This window comes from Athene cunicularia (genome assembly GCF_003259725.1).
Source record: "Athene cunicularia isolate RWA chromosome 2 unlocalized genomic scaffold, athCun1 chr2_part1, whole genome shotgun sequence".
Classification (NCBI taxonomy): Eukaryota; Metazoa; Chordata; class Aves; order Strigiformes; family Strigidae; genus Athene; species Athene cunicularia.
The window spans coordinates 87,698,219-87,723,213 of NW_020799095.1; the positions used below are offsets into that span (position 1 = coordinate 87,698,219).

At 36.4% G+C, this 24,995-nt stretch overlaps 1 protein-coding gene across 1 annotated transcript in view; it reads left to right on the forward strand.

Annotated features, from left to right (window-relative positions):
- CTNNAL1 (catenin alpha like 1) overlaps positions 1-24,995 on the forward strand; it is a 101,828-nt gene that overhangs the window by 62,723 nt on the left and 14,110 nt on the right. The window contains exons 4-13 of the mRNA XM_026841407.1: positions 664-882; positions 6,960-7,147; positions 11,269-11,388; positions 13,565-13,654; positions 13,968-14,138; positions 15,146-15,346; positions 18,184-18,270; positions 21,813-21,971; positions 23,396-23,488; positions 23,795-23,945. Of these exons, the coding sequence (XP_026697208.1) occupies positions 664-882; positions 6,960-7,147; positions 11,269-11,388; positions 13,565-13,654; positions 13,968-14,138; positions 15,146-15,346; positions 18,184-18,270; positions 21,813-21,971; positions 23,396-23,488; positions 23,795-23,945 (1,479 nt within the window). The remainder of the gene's footprint in view (positions 1-663; positions 883-6,959; positions 7,148-11,268; positions 11,389-13,564; positions 13,655-13,967; positions 14,139-15,145; positions 15,347-18,183; positions 18,271-21,812; positions 21,972-23,395; positions 23,489-23,794; positions 23,946-24,995) is intronic.

The following is a 24,995-nucleotide window of genomic DNA, read 5'->3' on the forward strand; positions in this document are numbered from 1 at the left end:
GAGTGTCCTCACAAATTGTTTTATTGATAACTTGCATCAAAATTACAATCTTTTTCTAAGTTCCAGAAAACATGTGTAATTGAGGATGCTGAAGTCATCAGTACAGTGGATATTTTAAGGGGGGGAGGGCTTGAATACTTCACATTATTGCTAAAAGACAAATGGGTCTTCTTTTTGTGTAAAGACTGTGCTACTCCTCATTCTTTCTCAAAGCCTGCCTTAATCAATTATAAAGGCTATGTCAGTAAAAAGAGGCAAAGCTTTCAAATCCTAGTTGATGAGTGTGATTAGTTGTACCTGGCAGTAAAAAAACTTTAGAGATTTCCAGTGCTGGCAAACCCAAAATTATGTTGATGTCTACTATTGCACTCTTCAAGTTTTACTGTGTGGTGTGAAAGCCTGTTGAGAGATCTAGGGTGGCTTATTTTAATACTGCAAATGGGAGGGAAGAAAAAAATCCCTCAATTCATTTGAGATATAAGATAAGCTGAGATCACAGCAGATGAGCAAACTTAATTATACGCTAAATTTTTTTTTTCATTTTCTGAGAAGTTAAATGATACCTTATGACTCAACACTAAATTTTATGCGTGAAGTATAGTAAAAAAGTTCCGTTCAAAACTTGCTTTTAATACTAAAGTTAAAATATCTTCTTGCATACAGTTCTAATAATTAACTCTTCTTGTTCACAGATAACTACTCTTATTAATCATAAGGATAAACCAAAGCGTTCAGACAAGACTCTGCAAGCAATTCAGAGAGTGGGCCAAGCAGTTAACCTGGCAGTTGGAAGATTTGTTACAGTAGGGGAAGCTATAGCCAATGAAAATCATGAATTGAAAGAGGAAATGAGTGTTGCTTGCATCGAGGCAAGGAGAGCAGGTATGTAGTTGCTCATGAAATTGTGCTTGTGCCATTTTTGGCACATTATTTTAAGTGCCAGGAATAATGTAAGACCTTTATTATTTAATTGCTTAACCCTCTTCTGCTGTTTATTCAAGGCCTGATCTGTTACCCAGATTTGTCACTTACTTAAAATGCTGTCATCTTAAGAACAGGGAATGGAATTGTGTGTTGACTTTGACTTGATTTTTTTATAGGATCTTTTGCCAGAAGGAATTGCCTGACTGCTCTTTGTTTTATGATGTTACTGCAAACAGCAGAGTGTTGAAAATACAACTTTAGACTTTATTGCTTGCAAGCTAAAACAGTAGAGTATTTAAAGTAATTTGAGCATTATGCTGTTGAGGTCACTGCGTTCTAAATCTGAATGTCTGAATGAAGGTCAGTGTCAACCCATATTTCATCAGGACTCAGTAAGATGACTCACATCAGTCCCATCTGATGACTCCTCTCAGTAGAATGAAAATCATATCATACTTGCCTTTTTGCTGGATTCAACTTTTGTTGAAAACTTGCTCTCTGTGTGGATTGAACGTGAGGTATGGATAATTGGTTGAGCTGCCTCTGTCACCATCCTCCCCCCAAAAGCCTCTGTTTAGGCCAATAGTGAGTTACATTCTCTGATACTGTACGAGAATGCCAGTGTCATGCTAAAAGCTATTTTCCCATATATTCCCTGCAGTACTTTTCCAGTACTATTCCCTGCATGACATTTCAGTGGCTCTTAGTAAATGCATATTCTTACATCTGCAGTGAAGCCTTCAAGAAGATGACATCTAGAAGAACATTCCTTCTGTTGTTAGTGGTGGTGGGTTTTTGTTTTTTTCTCTCCAATACCTTCAGATCATGAGAATGTCTTCTTGAAGCTTTTCCTGTTCAAGCAGATGGAAATACCTACAGGTGTGACAGACTTTCTGCTTGCTGTGGCTTCAGGAAGACAATCTTGAGCTTTCAGATGTGGAGGCAAATAAATGACCCTTCAACACTAATGTCTTCATGACTGCAGAAGGGAGTAGTACTCTACTCCAAGATGTGGGTTACGGTACTTAAAACTTATCTGTTCAGTTAAACAGTGGAGTTATGGGTGGGTGTTTGTTTTTTATCTTTTAAATAACTTCAGAAGCCTGATAAACCTTCCTTTTGCTGTCTTAGCTGTTATATTTCTTGCTCAATCACTGTGCTGGCCTCAAACTTTGGGGATGCAGTTCATACTATTTTTGTGATTTTTTTTTAAAAAAAAAAAAAAGCTTAAAAATTGGGCATGGTACTGTAAGAAATCTTCTGAAAATCTCTCAACAATGAGTTTCTATGTCTAGAAATGTGGTAGTGATGAATTATTGTTTTTGTGATTTGAAGGTCTATTCTAGATAAACTTCAGACTGAAAATTCATCGTCGCTCCAGTAAACTCATCTGCAAACAGATATGTCCTAATTTGAAAACATTCCATTTGTTATGTGAAGCATATGTTTTTTTCTTCAGAGGTCCAAGTAAAATAAAATGCTGACAAGCCAAATTGCCCAAGTTTCATCTATAATCTCAGCTGCTAGAAGAGCAGTGCAGTCTGGATCTCTATTTCTTGACTTGCAAGTTATGTTGTGGCCAAGTGCTTTTTCTTCCTATCAGTGTATCCAGGAGGAGTTCAGAGTCTAAAAATAGTCTGCAGTATTTTCTCTCACCAAATGGTTATACTTTTTTACATTTTAAATTTTATTTCCCGTTAGGCAGTAATGTGCCTCAATCTAGAGTGAAGATACGGACTGTTTACTTTTCTGTCAAGCCTCACATTTACCTTGGCATGGGGGAGTTACTCTCTCCGAGCTATCCATTTGAGATCTAACTGAAGACGTACATGGGAAATTCAGTATATCAAAGATGTTTGCTGCTAGTTTTTTGCTTGGTGGGTTTTTTTGTGCCAGTATTATCTCTGTGGACTGTTAGGTGTTGGAAAAGGTAAGACAGTCCTTTGTGCAGGTAAATTCTTATGAATAATTGTCCTCTGAATTTAGTCTCAGAACACAGTTGTTCAAGTGCCATTTTGAACAACTTTGGTGTTCCCAAGCAAGCCAGTAAAATCTCCTTGATAATTATAGCAAGAATATTGACTTGAATAAAAGAATCCCATGTTCTGACAGCACTGGGCTGCAGAAAGCCCTTGCTGTTTAGGGCAGAAGATGTTGTAGAGATGTTCATGTTTCTTTTTAGCCAATAAATTAGATTGTGCCTCAGAAGTTAAAGAGACACCTTTTTAGGTGTGGAAGATAGATTTCAACACTAAAGGATTTAGAACATGAAGCATCTCAGTTGCTAAGAAAAGTAGGGAGTCTTTAAATCAATTGCATATCCTGCAGAGGCTTTGAAGGATGACAGATGTTGTATCTGTCTCTTGTGAAGGGATATAATCAGTGATCTGAAGTGTTTCAGACTTGTTATGACTATTTCCTTGTAATAAACCTCATAATTTGATTGACTCAAAATAGAATCATAAAACACTGTGGAGGGTCATGTAGCAGATTTTGCCTAACATTAGTCTTGCACTGTGTCAGTATTTACAGTGACAGTACAGTAGTGGAATGTAACTCAAAGAAGCACATTTTTAGATGCCCATCTGTGATTTTTTTTTTCTCCAAAACTAGGAAAGACTAGTTAATTTAAAAGAGAAAACACATGTCAAGAATGAGTTAGTGTCATAACATTTTCAGTATTCTCTGCCAGAGTACTACATAGCCCTAAAGGAAGACAGGGAGCAAAATGGAAGCAATAAATAGCACTCTCTTATTTTTGCCTTGTCTTTTAGTGCAGAGAAGGATTAAATTAAGAAGGCTGAAAACCAATAATTTAAAATGGATAAATAGAATCACAGAATAACTTAGGTTGGAAGGGACATTTAATTCCAAGAATGGAGACCTTGTAATTTCTTGTACACCTCTTACAGTGTTTGACCACCCTTACAGTGGCAAAAGTATTTTCTTATATCTTGTTCATTGCTTTTTGTACTATCACTATGCACATCTGGGAGCAGTCTGTCTCTGTCTTCTCCATACCTGGCTATTAGGTAGGTGGTTGTAGACAGCAGTAAACTCTGCCATTGGCCTTCTCTTCTTGAGGTGGAACAAACCCGCTTCCTTCAACCTCTCTCCTTATGTCACATGCTCCACTATGTGCAATGCTTTCCCTGGTCCCAAGGAGCCCAGAACTGGACATGGTACTCCAGAGCCTGTCTCACAAGTGCCAAACAGAAGGGAAGTCGCATTCCTGCAGCCTGCTGGTTACACCTCTACTAAAAATCCAGCATGCAGCTGGCCATCACTGCTGACTCCTGTTCAACTCTTTGTCCACCAGGACCCCCATGTCTTTCCTTGCAAAGGTCTTCTCTAGGCAGCTGATCCCAGCCTGTACTGTGGTGTGGTGTTACTCTAGCCCAGATGCAGGACTATTATTGTCTTTGTTGGACTTCACAGACTTTCTGTCAGACTGTCTTTCCGGCCTGTCCCTCTGTTTAGCGACCCTGTTCTCCAGCATATCAGAGACTCCCCCAGTTTGGTGTTATTCACACACTTATGAATGTGCTGGCCCATCACCCAGGGAACAGTTTTAATTCCTTGCATCAGTCCCTGAGGGACACTGTTGGTAAGTGGCTGCTCATTGGACTTTGTACCACTTACCGTCTCTGAGCCTGTCAGGTCCATTTTATACCCACATTATTGTTCACTTATCCGGTCCGTATCTCATGATTTAGTTATAAGGACACTATGTGAGATTATGTTGGAGGCCTTGCTAAAGTTGAGACACGCAGCATCCATTACTTCCTTTTCTAGAGATGGTGTTGTCTCATCATAGAAAACATTCAGGTTGATAAGGACTATTCACCCTTGCTGGCTCTTCCTGATTGCTTTTTTCTGCTTCATATGGTAATGACTTCCAAGATTATTTTACTAATGTTCCTGGAGACTGACATGAGGCTGACTAGCTCATAATTGCCTGAATTTTTGTTACTCTTCCTGAAGATGGGTGTGACAGTTGCCTTTCTATCATTGAAAGTGTGTCCCAATTGTCACAATCTTTCAGACATGATAGCAAATTTACAGTGACACTGAACTGCTCTTTTGGCACTCTAGATGTGTCCCATGGACTTGTGTGTGCCCAACTGGCTTAAATAGTCCCTATGTCAGTCTTTTTAATCTTAACAGGATGTTGCAGCTCTCTCTATGTTCTCTGATTATTGTTTGTATAACTAGATGCTTCAGCTATGACTTTTCATCTTCAGGAAGGTGAATCCCACAGCATAAGAAATGTGGTAATGATGTGGTGCATCCTTCCTTAGTTACCAAAAGAACTTTACATCTATTTGAATTGCTCTCAGCATGTTCCTACAGCATTTTCTGTTGTCACATATATTTTGAAGTCAAAGGAAGAGATTGGGGTTAATCTACTGACAAAGTTGAACAGTTCCAACTAGAGATTGGCCTGAAAAATTAATTTAACTGTGGAGAAAGCAATGGCCAATCTTGTTTTGCTATTAAAAGATCTCCTTGTCTCACTGGACACTTGTCCTAAAGCTTCATTGTTAGTGTATCTGGCTGCCCTCACTCTTTGGATAATAGCTGTACTTCTATAATTGGCCTTGCTTCTATTCATTTTCAGGCCCTTCAGCTGTGGAACTCACCATCTCAGAGTGAATTCTGTTTATCATGTTTGCATATTTACACTAGAAGGACCCTCTTAATTATTTGTAGTGTGGCTCTTATGACCTAGCCTGGTCCTTAGCAAAAGTACTGGAAGTTCTTTGCCATAGTGCAATACCTATTCAGGCAGTTTAGGAGCTCAAAGGATTACAGTTGTCAGAGGAGAGAAATCTGGACATAAACACTGAAGCTTGGAGCTCTGTGGTCTGAAGGACTGTCAGGTCTTCCTTGTCCCACTGTGTTTGTGTGTGCTATTTCCAGAGTAATAATGCACCCTTAAGTTCTTCATATGGGACCTCTGGCTTTATCAGGCTTTTGGAGTATATTGTCTGCTTAGGTGAATTACCTTAGTTGAGGTTTTGAAGATGAGTCATAGGGGACTCAATCAAATGTCCTAGATTTTATCTTCAAGGATGATCTGTAGGTTAGTTGTGGGTTGATCATCTTGTCTTACATGCTAACAAAAAGCATGTCTCAGAGCTTGCCTGAGTCCGGTCTCCCAGCAGTCCTGTGGTTGTGGAATAGGAAACTACTCTATGCCTTGCCCCTATTGCATTATTACCTAGGGTACTCCAGAAAATTTAATTGAGTAAGTGCCTGTGATTTTTCTCAGACAAGAATTTCCCTTGGCTGCACTGGATTGTGGAATTTTTAACTGCATGAAAAACAGCAGTCGTCAAATACTTCTATTTAACTATTATATTAAATGCTAGTTGAATAAAAAGATCCTTATGAACCGAAAATAAGTACTTCCTTGCCTTTTTTTTTTTTCTCTCCTGTCTCTGACAACATACTGTTTGGTGGCCCTCCTTTGAACTTAATGTACAGTCATTGCACTATAATGCTTCAGTCCTGTAAGTTATAAAGTTACTGTTTGGAATCTCTTTATCTGTCATGCCTGAAGACTTATACAGGAATAGGAAATGGGAATACTAACTAAAATTTGGAAAGCAGAGGGGAATTCATAGTTCTTCCTTCCTTGTTGCATCCCACTCCTTCAGGGGGTTGATGCTGCAAGTGTCAACACTGATTTGACTTCTGTTATTAAAATTGGAAAAATATCTCCCATGAATGTTTTCTCCCTCCACGCTCCTCAGCTCTACCCCTTCCACCTCAAATATCTGTAGACTACTGTAAGAAAATCTGTGTATGTAACAGATGGAAGAAGGAGGCAGTACTGAATAATAGTCCAAATTTAAATATGGAGAGGGTGCCACCAACAGTCAGTAGAAGTGAAGTGAAATAAAAAAGTTGTAGGTAGCTCTGAAATTGTAGTTTTATCACTCAAAGGATACTAAGGATATTAAGGATTCTTAATGGGCCAGTATCTTTTCTGTGTGTATGAAATGTTAATTTTTTTTTTTTCCCGCTAGGTGAAACAATCGCACAGCTTACGGACGTGGCAAACCTGGATCATCCAGAATCTGATAGCCACATAACAATCTTTACAGACAAAACGGGTGTGGTAAAAGCTGCAAGATTGTTGCTTTCTTCTGTCACAAAGGTGCTGGTATTAGCAGACAGAATTGTTATTAAGCAAATTATAACTTCCAGAAATAAGGTATTTGTTTGGTTTTGGTTTGGTTTTTTACTGATACCTGCAGTCAATGCAAAAGAGTGGTGGTAAATGAAGTGGTAATTTCATTGTATCTCTAGGGGAAATGAAAAATAAAGAGGTCTTGCACATGTTTATCTACCGGATATCTGAAAGGGGATGGCTGTAATTCAGGAGGAATAACATAATTCTCAGTGACTTACTACATTTTATGTGACCTGTATTGCTCTATTGACTTAGTATGCTGGAGGAGATGTTGTGTTACTGCTTATTTAAGTCTGCTGCAAGGTGTAAAGTGTGTCTGTCAGTAAAATGGCCAATAAAAGCTTCTACTTGCTAAGGACAGGATGTTTGTACTGTCAGGATCAAGACAAAGAGAGCATTATGAATGTCTCTAAGGTAAAAAGCTGTGAGGAATGCTGATAAAAGTCTGTGCTAGTGAAGTGAGGTTTACAGATTAAAAGTTTTTTGTGCAGTTTAATTCATGTCTTGAAACTTAGCTTGAAACTTAGTTGATTTAAATAATGTATGAAGGCCCATTTAACCTCAAATGTAGTATTTCATGTACTGCACTGTCTTGCCTGTAGGATATTCTTTTTTTTTTTCCTTCCCCTGATGTGCTAAAGCAAAAATAGAAAAACCTCATGGTTGAAAAATGAGAGCCTGATAGGGCCTAGGCTTTTCCATTAATTTTCAACTCATAATCTGAAGCAGGACCCCTCTTTCCTCTTTTGACTCCTCATGTTATCTCGCTTCTTTTGTCCCAGTTTGCTTTCCAGGCATGCTAGTCTCTCTTTTGCACCTTCTAGATCCAAGACACTTAGCTGAGTCCAGGAATCAAAAATTACAGTAATGCCTGCTTCAGTCTGGCCTTAGACTTAGCAGTTCTGATTTGCTGTCTTAGTGCTCTTTTCTCCTTCCAGTGGTTGGTGAAGGTGGCAACAATTTTACCAACATTAATTTGCTGAAGTAATACTTTCAGTTTTGTCCTTTTCTTACACTGGAGACCAGCATGGTGCATTTAATACCTTTTGCTGTCTTTTGTGAGCTTTTCTTCTGCCATTGTCTACAGCCATGCAGTGATCTGAATTAATTTAGCTTTCCAAAAGTGGCTGTGTTAACACAGATTTAGGTTACAGAACAACTCTGCAGGTGCTTGTGTCATGAAGGGATAAGGGAGGGATATATCCTTTCAGCAGCAGGGCGTGGTTTATGATGGTCTCAAATATATATGAAACTATTATACATACAGTGATATTAATATAGTAAGCATATGTGCAAGATTTAATTTTGAAGGTATTTAAAATGAAGTCTCATATTCCAGAGTGTCTCTGACTGCCATAGTCAGCCTAGTCTTTGTGGTCTTTTGCGCTTTACTGCATTCCCCTTTCTATGTGTAGTCTACACGTGTTGTGAGAATGTCTGCTTCTGTTTATGGTACCAGTAGAGCAATTCACATTTCTAGGACTAAATTAAACAAACAATGGTGTCTTATACAAGAATACCCTGATACTTATAAAAGTACACTCCTGAAAAGTGTGTCAGACACTGGTATGGTGGATAGCAAAGCATTTCTTCCTGTAAGAAATACTGTGGTAGAGGGATGATGGGGTCAAGGACTTAAGAAGTGCACACAGATCCTCAGAGGCAGTGTAGTATAATATGGTGTGGAGGATGGAAAGGCAGGAACAGGATCATCAGTATTGCCAGCCAGAGCAGATGCTAGCTTCTTGGAGTGGGTCACTGTTCCAGAAGATCTCAGTTGCATTTTCATCTTTCATCAGAGTGCCCAATGTTCTTGCTTCCTCTTCCTGAACACCTTCATTTTCATTGTCATCGTCATCTTCCTTGTATGAATCAAGAGGAGTTAAGTCAACCAAGGGCAAAGGACAGTAAAACAGCTTAGTGGTTGGATGTCCAGTCTCATAGACTGATAAAGTGATTGAGATCTCCTGGAATGGTGATCTGCTCCAGAACCCAGCCTCTGGCTGATGATCCCAGTGATCCTGTTCCTGCTTCTGCATCCTCTGCACCATAGATTGTGTGCATTTTTTAAGCCCCTGCCCACATCTTTCCTACCTTTCAAAATTTGTTTCACTGTCCATCAGACTTAGTCACTGCATCAGTGAACTTAAAAGTCTTGCTCCACTTACTGTCATCAGTCAGATTAGGAGTGCCAGAACAAGGAACAGGGAAGTAGTGACAGAGTGGGGGTGTTGCTGCACTGTGCAGATTGGATCAAAATATGGATGTGCCCTGAAGTGATGTCAGCCTACGATGGCTGTCTGAAAGGTGACATTCATAGTGCAGCAGTAGCTGCGTAATACTAAATTCTAATTTAGATATTAATAGGAACGTAAAGCCTTTTTTGACACACATTTTAAACCTTGCATTAAAAAAAAAATCTACATTTTACTTGCTGTCTGTGTATTTCAAGTTGAAGAAAGTTTAAAATGAGAAATTATGAAGACATCACAGGTATTTTGCATTTTAACAGCTTCTTGAATAAGCTTTAGACAAATCTAGAGCTGTCTGTACATTTCCTCCCTGTATGTAGTTTCTTGGAATGTCAGCTCTGCATGGAATGTCTAGAATTGTTATCTGTAGCTAATACGTGTGCTTTCACTGAAATTTTTATTTGACAAGAGATTTGTCATGACAGAAATACTTGCTCTAGTATAACAGTTGTTTGCAACCAAGACCATACTCCTGAAGTGCTATACTTGCTTAAACCAAGAATGATTAAGCATAATTGCCATTATTTTTTTACCTATTCTTAGAAGAGAAAGTTGGACCTTGTATGTTTTCTTATTCCTCCGCATTTACATTCCTACACCTTCATTTTCCCAGTCCTGTGGTTCTCTGCATTTTCCACCCTTGTACTGCTGTTTTCACATCTTCATCTTCATGCAGCTTTTTTTAAGTCCTTTATACCTCAGCCTTGCTCATGCATTAAAAAGTTCCTCTTTCTGCAGCCTTTGTGGAACTGACTGCTTAACAAGATACTCAGATACTGCAGTCTAATGTTACATGATAAAGCAGCCAGTTCCACAGTACTCCCAGGATTTAGTGGAGCATTTGCTTTGCATAGATTATAACTATGAGATTGGGCAGCTGCTCTATTACAAAAGAACGGGTGGCTTCTAGGAGAGTTTGCCTGGGTTGCAGAAGGGGTAGTTTTTCATAATCATATCTAGACTGCTTTATTTTTGGAGGAGGGAGATACTTTTTGCATAGGAAAGGAAAAATAAGCTGAAGTTTCTCCTTTTCAAGTACAGTTTGTTAAATTTTCAAGAGGTATCTTATCTCCAGTCTGAAACACAATAAAGAACTACTTTGACTGTTGTCCCTTCTGAAGACATTTAGTGGTTTTGAAAGATCACTTTGGGATTAAAAACTATACCTCTAACCTGAAAAACCCTAATGTTAATCTCTGTTATAAACCATATTGTAGTGATTTCAGCAGGATAGCTTCAGTAATTTATAAACTGTATAATTTTTGCTGAATGCTTTTAAAAATGCTGTGTTTGCATGCTTTTATGTGTCTTAAGAACTTTGATACAACTTGGGTTCATTTAATTCTTTGTTTTATATAGAGCTAATAAAAATACTCAGAGTTAGAGTAAGTTGTTACTGAAAGTATAAAACTATATATTAACTAATTTCTAACTGGTTTTGGTTTATTTTGTGGAAGGTCATTGCTTTTTTTTGAATGCACACAGCTATTAAAACACCTGTCTGACTTAAACTCTGGTTTTAGACTTTGAAAGTTATGCATCTGAAATAGAGCTTTGAAATTGAGAGTTACAACATAGGGATAGAATCTGTATATATTAATTTCAAGTACGTATGTTTTTAAATTTAATATGACAGTAACAGTTTTTCTAAGTCTGGAAACTGAATCCTGTAATAATGTTACTCTTTGATACTGGGAAGAGTGAGGGAAATATTTTTTTGAAGGTTGACAACAAATGCTGTTGAGTTATTAATGCTTAAATAGTGACAAAATATATACATTTTAAACAACACGATTTAGAAGTGTCTGCTAATAATAATATTCCTAGTTTAGTAATAAAGTTTTCTGGTTAGCATCTTGAAAACCTACTGTATTTTCCCTTATCTTGCAGGTTCTTGCAACAATGGAACAACTAGAAAAAGTCAGTAGTTTCCAGGAGTTTGTACAAATATTCAGCCAATTTGGAAATGAAATGGTAGAATTTGCCCATTTAACTGGAGATAGGCAAAATGTAAGTATTAATAAAAAGCTGTGAGAGATGATGTCATTTTCATCTGATTCCCTGGAAGATTTGGGTTCTTCTGGGATGATGAATTGTTACAAAACAATTGCTGATGTCTTATCTCTGAAACGTAACTACTTCTGCTTGCTCCACCCAGAGGACATCTTTTGATTTTAAAGCTCAGCCTGAGAAATACCACTGCGTTGTTTGATCTGCATATCTTCCAGAAGCCTGGGTGCATGTAATTTGCCATGTCCTTTGACTTCGGTCACTGTCTATTAGCTCTAACTTTTCTGGTTTATTACTCTGGTAGAGAATTTGTCTGTTGTTACTTGACAGAAACATTTGATGTTTGCACATGACGAAGGGATTTGAAAGCAGAGTAATTATTATAGCAAACACCTATCATGAAATCTTTAGATTCTACTAAAGCATTTGCTATTATTATTATTATTGAATATTTTCCTAGGTTTAAGTCAAAAACCTTCTTATGTTGAGGTAATGGTTTTTTTACTTCTCACATGCAGCTATTCTTTCAAAGCCTTTCATTCATGCAGGAAGCTTTCTGCTGCTACTTCCATGTAAATAAAAGATTTGATGAGGTTTAAGGTTCTGCCGTGACCTGTAGTTACTTCCCCTTAGCAATCAAATCCGCTATTCAGAACTGAACCAGGGTCTGATATAGATATACAGAGTCCATAATATCCAGCAAAATTCAGAATTCAATTTGTATAAACAATTGGCCAACCTCATGCATCTCCTTTTACTGTTGATGTGTTCTGAGTCTGATAAGTACATTCTCAGTATCAAAGAATCAGTTCTGGAAAAGCTACATATAGTTAAAGGAAATACTTGCTTGGAAATTAACTCCCTTTATTTTTTCCTGAAATATTAATCGTAGTTGTTCTTTGGAAAGGGAAAGATACATTATTAGTAAGTGATACTCTTTTCAATTATTTTTGGTTTTCAGTGTTAACTGGTCTTTGGCTTTCCCCTCCTTGCCTACTTGACTCTTTTGGAAAGAGTGCTTCATTGCTACTTTTTAAATTCTATCAGGACTTTCTTGATATACTCAATTTACACTGTGTATGCTTCTGTGTGTCATTGTTAGTTTTATTGGGAGGAGCATCCCTCAACGTATTTTTTCTTAGTATATATATAATAAGTATGCCAGAAACTCTTGACTGTGGCCAGATTTATCAGAATGTAATGTCAAAATTTCATAAATGAACTGTTTGGTTGTTTTTTTTTTTTAATGTGATTTTGATCTTAAATATTTTCTGTAGTTGCTAAATAAGATTTTTATAAGAATGTCAAAACAGACTGCTGCTGTGATTTATCTGGATTTTTTTTTTTGCTAATCTGGGGTAAATTAGGATTAATTTCATCCTGTAAACTGTTCCCTTTTCTGCTGGTCTCATTCAGTTGCCTGTCTAATAGCACTCAGCTATCTTTGTGAGCATTGAGAAGATCATAGTTTTAACTTTGTAAATTAGATCAGCTTACATGTTGAGGGATTCATGTCTTGCCCTCTTCCCTCCCTCGCACCCACATCCCAATTTGGACTCTAAATTCTTCCCTTTAGGTGAACTTTTCAGGGGGTATAGTTCAGTTTGCAGGTATATCCTTCTCCCTGGAGAGTTCTTGAACAGTTTCTGTACTCAGTGCCTTTCTATAGAGGAAATGCTTTTTTAGCCTGTGAAAACTTCCTTTATTACTGTTATGTAGTAAATATAACAGTTAGACAAAAGATTTATTTTACATTTCCTTCACCGCAGTACAGTGACAATGTGGTGTGGTGTTCTCTGTCTTTGCCTTACCCTCCCTCCATTTCAGAAAATATTTTTTAGTCAGCTATTCTTTTAATCTCATTTTTCTGTTTTATGAATAACACTATATGATAAAGATAGCAAAATTAGTGACAGTTTACATAATATGTTCTGTATCTCTGACATCTTCCTTCTTTGAAATATGAATTGAATAGAGCCAAGAATAAATGCATAAATTAAGGTCTGTCTGAAAAGCAAGTTCTAGATCATGAGTTAGGCTGAAAATAGCAGTTGTCAGACATAAAGGAACTTTCTCACAATTCATCCATCTGCAAGTTTCCTTCTTCCAGTCTCACAAACAGTTAACATTTTAGATATTGTGTAATATTCAGGTCATTTTTAATTTTGGTGTTTAGGATTTGAAGGATGAGAAGAAAAAGGCCAGAATGGCAGCATCTAGGGCTGTTCTTGAGAAGTGCACCATGATGCTTCTAACTGCTTCAAAGGTGAGTGAGTATCCACACTCTTACACAACTTGGATAAATCACAGAGTATGGCATCTGGCAGGATAGCTGACTCTTCTTTCTAATCTCTACTTTAAATTTCATGTTAAAGAAGAGCGTAAGAGTAAAGAATGAACAGAGGAAAATCTTTATATTCTGAGTATGTTATGAATTCTACTTAACACAATAGCAGTTTAACAGAAAGAATTTAATCTTATTCTAACACATTCTTTAGACTTGCCTTAGCAGGAAGGATTCATTTTGCTATATAGCATGTGTACTCTTTCATAATATTTATTTTGCTTTCTTTAAAAAGACTTGTCTGAGGCATCCAGACTGTGAATCTGCTCGTATAAACAAAGATGGAGTTTTTCATCGGATGAGATTAGCTTTAGAACAGGTAATAGAAATTGTAACCGACTCTAGACCAAACGGAGAAAATGAAATGGCCCCCATCAGCATATATTCTGGCATCAAAGAATTCAAGGTAAGAGTAGAAATAGTATTGTTTTCTACAGCCTAATAAATTACATCAAAACTAGGATTTTGAAAAAAAAAATAAATAATTAAAACTTAAAAATTGCCAAATGGTGGAGCTTCGTCTTTTCAGCAATGTTAAATAACTGTCCCAAATGTTAGAGAATCTGACAAGATTGTCATTGCCAAAATACACCTTCTGATACTTGCCATCTTCTCCTGAATCAGAATGCATTCAGAACTCTTAATGTTTTGTTGAGGTGATGCCTTGATGTTGAATAAACTCAAGTATCAGGATGCCAATCAGAGCTTCATTAAAATAGTTGTTGAAGAATTCTTATTTGTAATTGGTAGTATTCTTAAAACTGCACACCAAAATATTCATCCAAACATTTAAAAGAGCAAATTCTTTCGAAGGAAATGTTACAAATTGAAAATATATCTTGTAGCTCAGTTTTCCTGATAAAGGCTTTTCTAAATTTCATACTCAGTTAAGAACAATTAAGGAACAAACATGTCTTATTTCTTTGGAGTCTGTCACTTTGATTTTATTATTACTTTTATTTATTTATCCTACCCCTCCTTTAGAATTTGGTTGAAATTTTTGCAGAGTGCCTTAAAGTGTTCAATTTGCTACATGTAAATTTTTAGGAAAATACGCAAAATAGATTATATGGATGTGGAAAAATCAAGCAAAATCTGAATACACAGTTAGTTTCTGAAATTTACTGAACTTAAAACGTTTTCTTGACAGCACTAGAACAGTAATGTATTTGCTGTTACTTCTGTAAGTGGCCAGTAATTTGTTGATGGTGGTATTACATATAAAAAAATGCCAAACCCTAAACTGGAGGTCTGGATATAAGCAAATTGTTGGATTACTTTGAAAATAAGTGAATAATAAAAAAAGCACTGAGGAGAAAAATACAATGTAAAATTATGCATTTGCTTTCTGCATTTGCATCACAACTGTATAACCACTTAAATTCTCAAGGAACTGATATGCTTCTTTTTCAGAATAAGGTGGAAGGTCTTCGTGAGAATCTTTATTTTCTCTCAAAAGAGAACCTTTCGACAATGCTGGAAGTTATCCTGGAACATACGGAGGACTTCACAGACTCTGCCTATACCAGTCATGAGCACAGAGAACACATTTTGGAGCTGTCTAAACAGGCTAAAATGGAACTCGAGCATCTGGTTTCAGTGTGGATGCAAGCTGTAAGAGCTTTTTAGCAAAGTAAATCTTTTCACCTCTACTTTGGAAAGAAATTTTTAATGCGGTGTTTCTTCTGGTCTAGGAAGAGAGAAATGTGTGTATTCATCACAGTGAGAGCTGATCAAGAAAGCCAGAGTTTGTTCTGTGCTTCTGCAGCTTCAGTATGTCTTGTCTTCTCCCTGCCCCAGTAGTATTGCTTCATTGATTTTTTGATGGCTGAATTAGGCTACCAGTGGTGGTAGACTAATTTTAATGAAGCTGGAAGTGGAAACATGAAGGTGAATGGAAGTATCATTGCACAGTCTTAAAACAGTTAGTCTTTTGGTTGAGTAGATCAGAAACTTTCAATTTTCTTGATCTCATTGCAGTGACCACAGTTTCCCTTTCTTGTTTTCAACAGAATATTGAAAACACTTAAACTATTGAAAAGTGAAAAATATTAAAAAAAAAGACTGTTTTTTTAATCTTGAGGAGAAGAAAGTGACACTATGACTTACAGGCAATTTTTGTTTGTCCTTTTTACAAGATTTAAATGTTGGTAGTTTTCCTTTTTAGAGAAGAAGCACATTAAGTCTGCCTCGGTCATTTTTCTTATCTTGTTCCTTGAAGACAATAGAAGATACATGCAAAAGAGGGAGGAAAAGCAGAGATGGAAAATGCAGTTTTTGTTTCTGATGCTGACCTGCTTTCAGTCTTGTTCCTGGGGAAACATATAGCACAAAATCTCACCAACACTGAAGTATAGAATACTTACTCAACTGAGTGTATTACTTATGAGAAAGCATTTTTATTCTTTTTCTCCTCTTTGAATCAGATGCTGCAGCCAGGTGTTCTTTAATTAAGTAGTGTAGTTTGAAGAGTATATAAATCTTATTGATAGTACGGACTGTTGTTATTACAAAGAAGACACATACACGATTTTAGTTGTGTAGAATCCCGTATCTCTGAGAGGCTAAAACTGTATTTAGCTTGGTGTTGATGGTTAGCCCTGGTAGGCAGCTGTGTAAGCATTGCTCAGCAATAGTTAACACATCCGCTTGTTATCAACTCTGTTTTTATCACAAATCCTAAACACCACCATGCCAGATACTATGAAGAAAATTAATTCTGTCCAACCAAAATGAGTACACTTGGGTATTTCTAAGCTCTATTACTGGTGGAAAATGATCACCTCTAAATATCACATGCTACATTTCAAGTGATAGAAATGAGAGCCTAGTACAAGACTATGCATATATATGATCCATGAAAATACTTGGGCGTGCACATGTGTGCTTATACATTAAGTATTTTCATTAATAAATAACCCAGCCTAGCTGTGACTGAAAACACAATAAGCAGATAAAATAGCATCAGCTGACTGAGGTAGCTTTTTAGTTTCATCTCAGCAACTTCATTGGAGGGTAATATTTTCTGAGGGACTTCAAGTGGAATTGTTGATGTAAAAAAAAAAAAATTACTGTGTCTTGGAGATATATGAACTGGGGGTAGGTAGAGCTCTTAGAGTACTCAATTATTTCCCTTTCCACTTACCATATTTCTTTTAGCAAGTGGAGTAACTGTAAGAAGTGTGTTGTAACCTAGGTCAGGTCTAAATTAGACTAACATCACTCATCTGCTCTGTTTTGAATTATTGTATGTTAATGAAAACTAGCTGGAACACAACAGATAATTAATGCTGTTGATTGCATTTTAAATGTTTCTGAAATCTTTCCTGTATGTGTTTGAGCTCATAAGATTGCAAGCTACTGTCCTGTTTAAGGTTTTCCTGTAACTGTATTTTGACTAGACACTTCCTTTATTTTTGTTTAAAAAAAAAAATGCATACAGAAGGAGCAAAAACATGCACATGAAATAAGTAAAAGAATAAAAAGGACACTAGTGACTGTAAAACATTATGCTCCTTGTGTTAAAAGTGATTTTGTGATGTTACACTTTTACAAATTAATTAAAAGAAAGCATTAAAATTGAAGGACAGGTAGCTTTGAGACTTAGAACAGGTAAGAGTATCTGAGATGATGATCATATTGGCTTGGGTGGGGTTTTTTTTCCTTTAAATAAAACGGAGTATGTGCGTGTCTATACCTACACACATTTTGTATGTGTATGTTTATGTTAATTTAGACTCTGAAGGGCTTAATTTTTCTTCAGCTATGGCCATGTTAACCACCCCACCTAGGATAATTGTTTCCCATATATTTTGGAGGAGAATGCAAAATCACTGCTACTTTTTTTTCCCCAGTGTATTGTTTCCTCTTGACATTTCGGTAGTTCCATAGATAGGTGCTATGTGCAGAAGTGGGAACTGTCTTGAAGGTACCTTAACAAAATGTTGTTAGCTACTGTATTTTCTTAAATTAGACAATGATCTAAAGTCTTACAAGGATGCTTTAAGTAGCTTCCTTGTAATTCAATATAGAACATTTGAGGTACCACTTTGTTTTAAAAGGGTGTTTATATTTGAAAAGAAAATTTTACAAATGCCTTAAACTGTTGCTCTACTGTAGGATGTTTAGAGAGAAGATTTTCGGAAGTTGTAAAGCTTAAGGAAACTTGTTCCTGAAAAAAAAATTCGTTGAGGTTTAGAAATAAATTCCTGTTGAACAGAAACAGTCAATTAGTTTGCATCACTATTATATTTAGATTTGATTTGGTGATAAATGTTTCTGTAAAAGAATTTTTCAGGTAGAATATACACAGTGTGGGCAGATGAAAACATTACATCTAGAAAGAAAAGGCTGTCTTCTAAAGCAGCTTGAAGTAATGACACATGATGTGAAGGTGGGATTTGCTGGGTTTTGTGTGTAATGTTTTGTCGGTTGCTTTCTTTGGCTTGTAGCAAAACCAGAAGACAAAGGATCTCATGGAAGACTTGGAAGTAGCCATTTTAAAGACATGTCAGTGCATGAATGAACTTAAAAGAGAGGTAGGTCTAGTTTAAGCGAGCATAAACTGCATAAAAGATTGAATTTCTGACTTGTTTTATGTGGAGTTGTAAAGTAGGATCCTGTACCCAAAAAGGCTAGTATCTATTTATAGACAAGAGTAGCTAAATCAGAATTGCATCAGGGAGCTAGTATGCAGTCATCTTCTGTGTCCTTACTTGGAAGTGATTAGCAATATATTGGTTACATAGGCTCTTTGCTAACTCTGGCAACAATTAAAAAAACGAGAAGTGTTTGGAAATAAATACTATATATATAATCACTGCTTTAAATGTAAAGGCTACACTTTCCTCAGGGATGCATATAACACATTTTAACTTTTTTTTTTTTTGTAGTTTGTGCTTAAATTAATAAATTACATTTACTGTTTGAACTTAACCTGTTCTACTGATTTCTACAGCAGAAATGTATTATGACAGTGCCCTATATTCTGGTATTTTTCTAGACAGTTGCACCTGTGTATGTGCCTGTTGCAAATCATTCTCTTCCTATATGCAAGCATGCTGAGTAAGAACTTATATACGAATATGGTACATGGGATGGACTGCACTTGCTGCTCACCTGTTAACAGATAGCATTGCTGCCTTGCCACAGATTTGAGCTAAATATGCAATTACTGGTTTCTGGCAGCTTCTGAAATATTTGTGGAGCATTTAGATATCTTTTCATCTGCTTCATATTATTGTTCCTTTAAACAGATGGAAAATTGAAGACTAAGGACAGTGAGGGTTTCAGTACTAGGCTACAGAGCAGTGCAAAGATGTCAGAGAAGTATGGTGAACTTGCTTAGTCTGAGCTCTCTGCTGCTGTAACTGGAAAACCTCGACTGCTCAAAAATATCATGCTGCATATTTTTTAATAGGGGCAAAATGAGAAATTTCATCTTCTGGATTATAGTTCCTGCAGCTGTCCTGAAGATTTGAACACTGCTTTGAATCTATTTCAGGTGCAGTTAAGTGCTTTGCGCTTTTCCTGTCAGGCTGTGTGGTATCCCAAAAATGGAGGATACACAATTTGTGCACTTTGATGAATAGCTTTTTCTTTGGTTACCGTTATGTAGGAAGTCAGTAGCAGAGCTTTTCCGGAGTGACGTTCAGCTGCTTTAACTGTAAGATCATCCTTTTGGAGTAACATCGCTCTCATCTGCTGAATTGAGGAGGAAGGGTTCCCAGTCAAAATAGTATGCGACTATATAATTGCATAAAGCCAAAGGTCGCTGGAATATAGTATGTGGAAGAAATCATTAATGCCTTGTATTTTCTTGCAGCTCCATAAATGTAAATCTTACCATATTTTCCTGCCTGCAGGTTTGTGTTTATGAAAATGTTGTGCAACAAAGACTACACATTTACCACACTTAAGAGAATTTTGTCAGATGATGATAATAGAAAATTACCTTCTGTAAACCAGCTAACAGACAGCGGCATAAAACACAAAATAGTGGGTTACCTGTGCCCTGTGATGTAGCTCTATATTAAAAGCAATGCAGGTGAAAATGTAGCATGCTGGTTTAGAAATTGTGGAGCAAATTGAGTGGGTGTGGATTTCTAAACTAACAAATTCTAAGTGCTGTATGACTTGCTTTGGTGACCTGCTGAGTATAAAAGCTTGCTTAGTAAGAGCTTTTTTTAAAATGCACAGGATTGATGCTACTTGTAGAAGTAAATTTAGAGTATTATGTTATTTGTCTTGTTTTCTGTGTAGTGATTAGATTGATCCCATGCTCTGTACATGGCTGAGGAGGACTGTCCTGTCAGTCTTAACTTTGGGTGCTGCAGTGTATCAGTCAGCAACCAGGATCTTTGTTGGTGAAATTTAAGTATTGTGACTAACTAAAATGTTTTTGAGAGTCTGGGTGGCTGAGAACACAAGACAGCCTTGTTAAAAGTAGTTCTTTTCCCATCTCTGTCACTTTATGGAAGAAACAAAAGGTGTGTTCCTTCCTTGAGATATTTTCCTGATGATGATCAGAGACAGCATTAAGTAGAAGTAAATTTTAGATCAGGATTAAAAGAATCTCTAATGAAAAGGTAATCTCTATGTAGCCTCTATATAAATGAGAATTACCAGTTCCTACTCTTATATTACAAGCCTTGCAGATAACCTTTCTTCAGAGCTGACTTAATTTCTGAGATTGGTGGTTCGTGCTAATTTTTAATGGCATGTAAGCAACACTATATAAATAGCTTATAACATGTTGTAGCTGGTTTTTTTCCCCTCTAAAAACCAGTTGCAGCCGGTTTTGAGGCAACAATTCAGGTTTCTTAGATGAAAAAAAAACCAAAAACCACCAAACCCACAAAAAAAAACCCAAACAAAAAACCCCCCAAAAACCAACCAAACAACAAAAACCCAAACCAACCCAAAACCTCCCTCAATTCTGGACTGCACAGGAAGTACTGCCAGGGGAAGGGGATAAAATAGGTAGAGTCCCATGGAATAAAAAGCCAACATACCGTTCTAGTAAACATTCTCTTCTCTACAGAGTCAAGGCCCACCAGTGTCACAATTTCAAGCTCACTGCATTCATAAGAACTTGAAAAATAATTTTCTTCTTGAACAGCCAAGTTTATTGTATATTCAGTGTAGTCCATCAAAGTGAGTGTAATATTACAAGGTTCATAATAGTCTTATGAGCATAAGAATGCTCTGCTGATTCTAAAGAGGTTGCTCTTTTGTTTTTACCTATATTTTTAAAATGAGGCTGATTACAGGGCATAGGTAAACCTGCTATGACTAGTCACTAGAACTAGCAGCAATTGTTGCTGATAGCTGTTGTCGGGTAGAGTCCCTCATAGCACAATTTCAGCAGATCTGTGGATCTGAAGGTGTGTCTGGATGTAGAGATGTGCTTCAAGGGAAAGCTTCTCCTTTGCTTGTTGGGAGTGTAGAGGAGAGTGAGACTTCTCCAAGACCCATCTCTGGCTTCAGTATCCTTGCAAAAAAGATGCTTCTTACTTTTCTGAGGCTGTGTCACAAGCTGATTATATTTAAGCTTTTCTTTGCATCACTGAGAATTCAATTTATTCATAAGAACTGAATTTCTAATACATTGTAAGCTACAATACTGTGTGGCTTCAGTCTGATTCACACAGTTTAGTGTGTGTTCTTCATGAGGAATAGCCATTGTGCAATACTTATGCTGAACTTGGTGCCCCACAAATTCATACATGTTTTTTTTTTCTTAGCTGTAACATTATCAGAAAGCTGCAGTGTGATAACTTCATGTTCTCATTTTATGTAGCTGCTCTTTTGTTTCTCTCCATATTTGGTTGTGGGTTGTTTTGGTTTTTGGTTTTTGGTTTTGGTTTTTTTTTGGAATGCAGTGGATTTTATCTTTGAATAGTAATAGAAGAAATAAAGCCCCAGATAATATGCAGGTTGTATATGAGCTTTCATGGGAGTAAATTTTTTGCTACTTGGAAAAATCAGTATGTTTCTAAGTTTATTTGACTTGATACTGGATGATTTTTTTTTTCCTTCCAAGGTTTATTTTTTTCTTTTTCTTTTAATGCTATTCAAGGTCCACAGTGCAGCAACATCTTTGGCAGCTGATCTCCTAAAATACCATACAGATCATATGGTACTCAAAGCATTAAAAATCACAGGAGTAGAAGGAAATCTTGAAGCTGTAGCAGAATATACTTGCAAGCTATCAGAGCAGAAAGAACAACTTGTTGAGGTGAGTTCACATCTGCTTTCATTTTGTAAGGCACTTAGAAAATGAGTGGCCAGATCTGTCTTAATCTGTTCTTTAGGAAGGCTCTGGTCTGTGATTCTGTAATTTTTATTTATTTTATTTTCCTAGTATGCTGTTGAATTTTGTATTGTTCTTGGTAGGGTCTGAGCCAGAGGTGTCACTGTGTCTACAGTTGTTGTAGAAGGGATGTACAGGCATGCTCAATTCTCCTCCTGGATCTAGTCTCAATCTGTATGTATATATTGGGGCTAAAATATTCATTAAAAAATAAGTTTCTAGATCCAAGTAGAGATGATAGTCTTTTTCTGCTTCCATCAACAGCTGAATCCAAAGACATGTTTTAAGAATGCTGGAAGTGTAAGGTTAACTTTCTTAATGCAGTGAACTTGACTGTTTTGGAGATCTTGTGTAGTTTGTGTCAGACAAGAGGGCCACTGAAAATCTTTTCTCCTTTGCGAAAAGCAGTGTGTATGTTTCATGTACTAATAATACAGTCATAGTTTTGTATGGTTGTATTCACACATGTGAACAAATAGGACTTCTGAGACTACTGAGAGATGATGGCTCTTGGGAGTGCCAGTGGAGAGGATATCTGCCATGCATACCTTGTTGCTCTCTCTGACAGATGAGCAGAATTAACTGTACAAGTAGGAGACATACAAAGATACATCACTTTGATTAGGAACATGGTGATGCCAGCAACTATATTTGCATGGCATCTAATACTTAAAAATTTCTAAAAAATTCTGATATCATATGGGGCTTGAGGATTTGTCCCAGAAATATGAATATGCAGAAGCAACACCCTTGAACTTCTGGACTGTCAATTCAATACTATGGCTTTTTATTTTCAGCTTTAATGTCCCCTTTTTCTGTGACTATATAGTGTTGCAGTGATATGCTGATTTTTTTTTTTTTTTTCAGGCATAAACATGAGGTTAAATAGTGTTTGTATATGAGGCCTTACAGCATTTCTGATGATGGACAGTGCAGTTAGTTTCACATGTGCTGTCTCTGTCTTGCAAATTCTCCTTTTGATCAGAAAACTTCAATGTTCCTTCTCAGGCCAAAGTTCACTCTTAATTTTATTTAAAAAAAGAAAAATAAAAAATTACCACATGTTGTTTACTATGAAAATAATTAGTCTTCCCCAGATTAATTTGATGCTGATTTCTCAAAGATAATTCAGTCCCCTGGATGATGAAAGACTAAATTTTCTACATGGTTGCTAATTGCTGAGTAAGACTGGTTTGGTGTCATCATTTATGCTACAGTTTTTCCAAGATCTGTACATTTCTGATTACTTTCAGGTTATTTGGTCATAAATATGTAAAATCATTGTTGTTTGTTTATTTATTTATTTATGCATTTTTTACCATTCTTCTATCTTTATAAAAAATATTTAGGTGTGTCGCTTATTGAGACATGTTTCTGGAACTGAGCCCCTTGAGATAACTTGCATACATGCAGAAGATACCTTTCAGGTCACTGGCCCACAGGTATGCTTAGCTTTTATCAGGCCACTTCTGCTGGACATGAATCAATAAAAATTGCTTGTATTTATTTTTTGGAGACCTAATGTTGAACTGTCCAAAGCAATTCTAAGAAGGAGTTACACTTTAATATTGGGCAGTTGTTAAAAGAATGCACAAGGAAGATCAAGCATGCAAATGTCAGATGAATACACTACAAAGACTTAATAATAGGAGTTTGATTTTGTGTTTTGCCTGTGACAACATTTGTGAATTCATGTGCAATGCTATGTACTAGGACTTCCAACAGCAAACATTTTGTTCTCTGTCCAGATAATTTCTGCTGCAGAAACACTGGCGTTACATCCATCTAGCAAGATTGCAAAGGAAAATCTTGAGGTGTTCTGTGAGGCCTGGGAGTCTCAACTGAGTGACATGTCTATGTTGTTACGAGAAATCAATGATGTGTTTGAAGGAAGAAGAGGTAAGAATGCTATGTAGAAATAGAAAAATATAATTTTCAAAACATGTAGACTAAAAATGTTAAGTCTATTTATGAAATACTCTTTTCTTAAGAGCACAATAAACAATCCCACATCCCATATGACAATGTGGAATCTAGGTGACAAGACACAAATATATTGCTTTTATAAAGATGCTAAATTGAGGTGCATATTGGATTTTTTCACAGAAAAACAGCCAAAAATTTAAAGGTTACTTTGTGTAAAATTAGGTATATTTAACATTCTGTACTGTGATTAGTTCCAGGAAAATCAAATGGAACTGTTCAGTGGACACAAAAGTATTTGACACAGCTCATTGCCAGCAGTGTCCAAATATTTGGTGTAGGTGTAGGGCTTTCATCCCACCTTTCAGTTTGTTTAGGACATATCAGTTCAGGACAATCAAGATGTAACTTGAATTGTGTGACATGCTTAATTAATTGCCTGTATTTCTGGAAAATATATATATACATATATTCTATACTGTCAGCTTGCCTTGTATTCACTTCATAATGTAGTGAATGTAGTTATTTGATTTTTAAACTGCTGTCCTTTCTCCTGGATGGAATCTCTGACGACTCTGCACTATCTTGGGATATTTTCTCTGGTTGGTAAGTTTATTGGTATTTGTACAACATGTAGAAGAAAACCTTGGAATCTTAAGAAAAACATTCTGTGTTTACTTTTAGCATAGGGTAATTTATGTTTAAAATGGAAACCATTTTGGTTTTTATGTGACAGGTTTTTTTCAGATGCTGTCTTTAGTGTAGCCTGTCATACTTCTTGTGGCTACGTGTTTGTTTCAGTCTTTAAGGTATAATTGCATACAGATAGAATGTAATATATAATAATGAATGTCTTGTATTTTTAAGAAAATCACTCAGGTTTAAAAGTTTAGATTTAGTTAAATACAGGGGCATCATTTTCTTGTATCTAAGATACAGAAAAAGTAAATCCTTATTCAGGTTAGATGACACTTTATCAATGATACAATATATCTTGCTATTAATGTGAGACCTTTTTTAATTTTT